The sequence below is a fragment of the Sorghum bicolor genome, chromosome 1, assembly GCF_000003195.3.
Source record: "Sorghum bicolor cultivar BTx623 chromosome 1, Sorghum_bicolor_NCBIv3, whole genome shotgun sequence".
NCBI lineage: Eukaryota > Viridiplantae > Streptophyta > Magnoliopsida > Poales > Poaceae > Sorghum > Sorghum bicolor.
The window spans coordinates 58,546,742-58,553,368 of NC_012870.2; the positions used below are offsets into that span (position 1 = coordinate 58,546,742).

The following is a 6,627-nucleotide window of genomic DNA, read 5'->3' on the forward strand; positions in this document are numbered from 1 at the left end:
AATCAAAAACTAATTGCACAATTTAATTGTAAATTGCGAGACAAATCTTTTAAGTCTAATTAGCCAAGCCATAACTGCTATAGTAACCCATATATGCTAATGACGGATTAATTATGCTTAATAAGTTCGTCTCGTAGTTTCCAGACAAACTATGTAATTTATTTTTTTTATTAATATTAAAATACTGCTTCCAACATCTTATGAAACATGTGACACCCAAAAACTTTTCACCACCAAACAAGGCCTGAGCGTGGCACAAATCTTGAAACACAAATCAGCTGTCGGTCAGCATGGGTACCAGCCCACCTGGGTACGTACCGAAACATTCGCCGTTCTGGCGGCAGCATGCGCACGATCCGTGTGATCGGACTTTGATCTGCCGGTGTTCTGCCTTCTGCGGCCTTGTTTTAAGTTCTGCCGATATGGACAATTCCTTTAGAGATAAAATATTAAATGAATATTTTTATTAAAAAAATCGCGGGGCCGATCTGTGGTTGGCTCGCAGCAGCCCCGTCGAGCAAGAGCTAGCATTCGCCCCGCCAATTGCTGCACGCCAAAGTACTCCGAGCCGCCCCGCCACCAACCCCGGCCAGAGCAGCACCCCGATCGGGCGCTCCGAATTCCGATGCCGCGCACGGTGGCCGTGGTGGGCGCCGGGCCGGCGGGGTTGGTGGCCGCGCGCGAGCTGCTCCGCGAGGACCACGCCGTGGCCGTCTTCGAGAAGTCAGGCCGCGTGGGGGGCACCTGGGCGTACGACCCGCGCGCGGACGCCGACCCGCTGGGGCGCGACCCGGGCGGCCCCGGCGCCGTGCACAGCAGCGTGTACGCATCGCTGCGCACCAACCTGCCGCGCGAGCTCATGGGCTTCTCGGACTTCCCGCTGGCGGGACGGGTGTTCGCCGGCGATCCGCGCACGTTCCCGGGCCACCGGGAGATGCTCGCCTTCCTCGACGCCTTCGCCGTGGATTCCGGCGTCGCCGCGCACGTCAGGCTCGGAGGCGAGGTGCTGCGGGTGCGGCCGCTCTGTCGGGGGCAGCAAGGGGAGCAGTGGGCGGTGGCGTGGCGCGGGGAAGACGGCGGTGTCGCGGAGGAGCCATTCGACGCCGTCGTCGTCTGCAGCGGCCATTGCTCGGTGCCTCTGGTGCCCAAGATCCGAGGTGCCTTCTTCTACCTTCTTTTTTTCTCTCTCCTGCTACGGGCATGTTTTGGTACCTTTAGGACTTGTTTACTTCTAAAAATTCCTCGTCACATCGAATCTTTGGTCGTATGCATTGAGCATTAAATATAGACGAAAATAAAAACTAACTGCATAGTTTACCTACAATTTGTGAGATGAATCTTTTGAGCCTAGTTACTCCGTGATTGGACAATGTTTGTCAAATAAAAACGAAATGCTACAGTAGCAAAAAACAAAAAATTTTACGAACTAAACAAGGCCTAAAGGTACCTAATTAAATCTTGCGACATATGCATGAAACATTATAGATATATAGAAAAGATAACTAATTACACAGAATTTATTTGTAATTTGTGAGATGAAATTTTTTATCCTAGTTAGTCTATAATTGAATAATAATTGATAAATAAAGCCGAAAGTGCTACAATAGTGAAATCCAAAATTTTTGGCGAACTAAACAAGCCTTGTTTAGTTCCCACCAAAATCCAAAAAGTTTTCAGGATTCCTCATCAAATCGAATCTTACAGCATATGCATGAAGCACTAAATATAGACGGAAACAAAAATTAATTACACAGTTTGCCTGTAAATTACGAAACGAATCTTTTGATCCTATTTAGTCTCTGATTGGATAATATTTGCCACAAACAAATGAAAGTGCTACAGTAACGAAATCAAAAAAAATTTTACATCTAAACAAGGCCAAGGCCTTATTACGTTTCAAGATTAACCAATTATATCACGTTTCTAGCAGCTTATTAAGTTTCAAGATTGACCAATTTTAAATAAAACATATTATTGTTTATGATATCAAAGAAATATCATTAAATTAAGTATGAAGTGTGTTTTCATAATAAATTTATTTGGACCCATAAATATGAATAATATATTAGAAACATGGTCAAACATGAACAACCTTAATTTATATGTCACGTAACCTATAATTGTATTTTTTTGAGGGAGGGGACGGAGGTAGTACTAAAAATTAGCATTATATTTAGAAGCTAGAAGGATAACTAATTTCAAAACTACTCTCTCTATTTTAAATTATACGTTATTTTAGTTTTTTATATTTATAAGTTTTACTGTGTATCGAGACATAAGTGTATATATATATATTTAGATGCATAGCAAAAGTTATGCGCCTAGAAAAGCAAAAAAAACTTTACAATTTGAAATAGAGAGAGTAATTGCATAAGTGATGACTAATTAGCAAGCCGAATATGCTGTAGTAAACATAAGCTAATCAAGGGCTAATTAATATTAATAGAGTTGCCTCGCCAATTACGTAATTAGTTTTAAAATTAATTAGTTCTTTTAATTAGCATCCAAACATAGTGCTAATTTTTAGCACCCGATCCAATCAGGCCCTGAGAAGTAATTTAAGATAACAAGAGAATCAAGCAATGTTTGTGTGTTACAGGAATTAACAAGTGGCAGGGGAAGCAAATGCACAGCCACAATTATCACACCCCAGAACCATTTCAAGATCAGGTACCTGTCCTCTCTACTTCCTTTTCTTGCAGGTTGTCCTCACCAGTTCCAGACTGATACACTGTCTTTGCAGAGTGTTGTCGTTGTAGGATTGGGAGCCAGCGGAATTGACATTGCTAGTGAAATCTCACATGTGGCTAAGGAAGTGCACATCGCAGCTAGATACTCCAAGGACAGGCTTGGAAAGATTGAACTCTACCATAACGCTTGGATGCACGGCGAGGTTCAATTCTGAACTTTCTTAGGTCCTCTGCTTCATAATTATTCTTGAATGTAACATGCGCATATGTCAGTGTCTGTTATGGGACTCTTATGATTTATGAATGTATGATAAGCAGATAGACTGCATCCAAGATGACGGTCTGGTGCGCTTTGCGGAAGGTTCATCTGTAGCTGCAGATACCATTCTTTACTGCACAGGGTATGATTGCACACAAACCATCGTACTACTCCCCTCCATGTATCTAAAAGAATGGGCTGTCTTTCTTAAGTCAAATATTTTAAACTTTGACTATAAACAAATTTTCTTAGGTTAAGCTTGAAAATATAAAAATAATATAAGTTGATTCATCTCGAAGTATAGTTTTATAAAAATACATATTGGCTATATTTTATAGTAAAAGTAACGATCAAAGTTGTTTCCGGAGATCGTATTAATGTCCAAAAGGACTTCCTTTCAGGACATGCTGAGGGTATATGTTTTCTCTTTTGTAAAGTAGTACATTTAATTGGCACGCCTGAAACTGCAATGCATGAAAAATCACCTTCAGGTACCGCTACCATTTCCCGTTCCTCGACCTGGATGGGTTTACCGTTGACGACAACCGTGTTGGGCCACTGTACAAGCACGTCTTCCCACCCAAATATGCGCCCAATCTCTCTTTCGTTGGGCTGCCATATAAGGTGCAAAACCTGAATGGATATAGAAATTCAAATCTCTTTTAGCACAGCGAAGTCATCAGTTGACACAAAACTCTTCTTACTTGTGATTTTCAGAGCATCATCTTCCAGTCACTTGAGCTAGAATCCAAGTGGGTTGCTGCCCTCCTGTCGGGGCGTACTGCGGCACTGCCGAGCGAGGAGGACATGATGGCCGACGTGCAGGAGGAGTACCAGCGCATGGAGGATGCCGGGAAGCCGAAGCGCCACACCCACACACTGTGGCCTCGATGGGTAAGCGTCCGCTGAATAAACTCTAAGACTCGGCAGTGGCTGAGCTTTGCGCATGCCTTGGTACGGGCAGGTAGAGTACCTGAACTGGCTGGCGGACCAAGTCGGCGAGCCGCACGTGGAGCTGTGGAGGTACGAGATGCACGAGAAGGCGCTCAGATGCGTCTGGTCCTTGGATGTGGGCTACCGTGATCGATGGGAAGAAGAAAACATCGACAGCGGCTCGCCTCCATGGTTTTAAATGGCGGGCTATAGCGATCCTATAACGATGCTATATTGACTGTAGAGACTTCATGCTAAGTTATTGCTATTTGTGTCGTTATGCTAATTTCGACCATTGTTTAGCTCTACAGCACCACTAAATTGCATAGCTTTAACGTTCAGATAGCGGCGTTATTTTAGATTTTGCCAACAGGCCATATTAAACCATGCTAAGCTATACTGTACAACTATCTTTACTACTAATTTAGTATTTATTTGAATAATTAAGCATTAAGCACGGAAGTTTCATGAACCATTTTGTAATGTCGTATTAATAATGTTACCTAGACTTGTAGAATCTTGGAAACAAATTTGTGTTTATCGAATTTAAAGTTTATCATGTTTGTGTGCATCAATTACTACTGTTTTTCATTTTTCTAAAGCTATATGTCCTAGCGCTGTTATAGGAGTGCTATAGTTTCGTATCCGCTAATAAAGGAGTTGCCGTTATTTTCAATATCTTGCTATTTAGAATCATGACCCTAGCTACGATCAACGCGAATCAAGCATAATCACTCCAGTATTTTAGAGGATTACTTCACTGTAAAACTGGGCACTGCTCAGTTCTGTGTCTAATAGGGGTACTAGTAGTAGCAAAAGAAAATTCAGAAAAAAAATTATAACGCCAAATATTTCCGAAGAGAAATGCTACTTTGTCCGTTTGAAGTTTTCAATTTAAACATGCGACGACGTGGACACTTATTGGAGATAGCACCATTTTCATTGTATCTTCTTTTCTTCCTCCACAGCAGTGGCGGGCCCAATAGATAGTCCAGATAGACACAAAACTACCCTAAATTTTGGTCTAAAATTTTTTTTTACTCCTCAGCCCATAAAAACTTGGCCCATCTTTCTCCCTTCCCAGCTTCCCTTTTTTCCATTCACAGTTCATCTCGACATCGGCGACTGCGAGTCCGAGTCGCGACCTGGCGTCTCCGTGTCTGGCGAGGACTGAGGGTGAGAACGGAGCCACCGAGGTCCGAGGAAGAGCCGCCATGGCGCCGTTCGGCCGTGCCGCCCAGGCACCCACCACAGGCCACGATACCACGCATCCAGCCATCCACGCTGGCCTCCCTTGCCCAGCCGCTCCGTCGTTCAGTCACTGCTAGCGTCGGCCCGCCGCCTCTGCCCGGACGACCGCCACTAGGCAGTCCAGCTTCGGCAGTCCGGCACCACCGTGGCACACCGGCGGATGGCACCGCACCAGTGCACGCACACCACGCTGGCCAGTTTCTACTTCCTGCTGATTGTCTAATTGGTGAGTTGATTTTTTTTCTCCTAGATCTGTGAGACTACGAGCCTATTTATGTGAGCTTTGAATATTTAATTGTATGGTTACAATTTGCTTATTTTATAGCTGTTTTACTGAATTATTTCTTTAAATTTTGTCGTGTTGCGTATGGAAAAATTTAGGACTACTTTGGTTTCAATTCCTGGGTAGGCCACTGCTCTGCAGTGCTGCAAACTGTGTCCGGACCACACAGCGGCGGGCTCTGCGGAAGGACGGCAATCAAGCAACTCTGTTGCGAGTCCGACAACAGAGGATGCAGTGGGGTGAAGCTGTCAGAGGTACTAAGGGTGTCTAAGACTGCTCCACAAACTTCTCCATGGAGCAGCTCTAAAAAAACTGAAGTTTGTGGAGTACTTCTTTAGATGCTCTTATAACTCCACTCTTTTTCCTTAAACTGAGTGCGTAGAACTGAAACCATTTAGCTAAAAAAATATGGAGTAGAGCAGTCTCAAACACTCAAACACCCATATGAGACATTTATAGATTGTGAGGCAGTTGTTGTCGTGTGGTCCGAGCTATCAGTTATAGGCACTCGGTAAATGCCTGTGACGAAACTCCGAATGGTTACGCAAGAACAAAACTCTGAATTCGGTTACCTCCTTTTCTATGTTCTTCATCCTAGTCTGCTATCTCGGTCTCAATTTGCTCGGCTAAGGTTGTTGCTAAAAATACACAAATATGTAAAAAGCATCTCTAATAGTCTCCTAATCTCACCCTTTATCCTCTTTTATGGGTAGCCACCAATATCTTGTCCATCTCCCCCTCAAATAGAGAGGGAGCTACATCCCCAATATGCTAGCCCCACCCTAACTGCCACTGTGCTCCCTCTGTCGAGCACACATGCCGCCATCAAGCACACATCTACTGCTGAGCACACACTTGCTAGGCCTGTGTGTTGCCTCGCCGCTGCCATGGCCGCCACCGCCGCCACCACCACTGGGCCAGGACCGCCATGGCCGCTACCGCCACCACCAGCTATGTCCGCGTGCCGTGGCTTGCCATTGTCGGCGCGGCCATGGCTATCGCTGAGTTAAACCCACACCACCGTGGCCAAGTCCGCGCACACCTTAGCCCTGCCACGACCATGGAGTCTCCCTGTTTGATGGATTTTTGGTTATATTAAAATCCGTACGTTACTCGTAGAAGGGCGTACTTCTGAATACATAGCAGAGGAAGATATATACGGGAGATATATGTGCTCCTCTCGTGTACGCATGCAACCAGGAGAAAGAAGC

General features: G+C 44.7%; 1 protein-coding gene across 1 annotated transcript; it reads left to right on the forward strand.

The window, feature by feature from the left end:
* On the forward strand, nucleotides 525-4,325 carry LOC8155497 (flavin-containing monooxygenase FMO GS-OX-like 2). Its single transcript, XM_021451960.1, has 7 exons — nucleotides 525-1,157; nucleotides 2,600-2,670; nucleotides 2,744-2,893; nucleotides 3,009-3,091; nucleotides 3,441-3,573; nucleotides 3,667-3,843; nucleotides 3,914-4,325. Exons 1-7 carry the CDS (start codon nucleotides 626-628, stop codon nucleotides 4,079-4,081), a joined length of 1,314 nt encoding a protein of 437 aa, XP_021307635.1. The 5' UTR covers nucleotides 525-625; the 3' UTR covers nucleotides 4,082-4,325.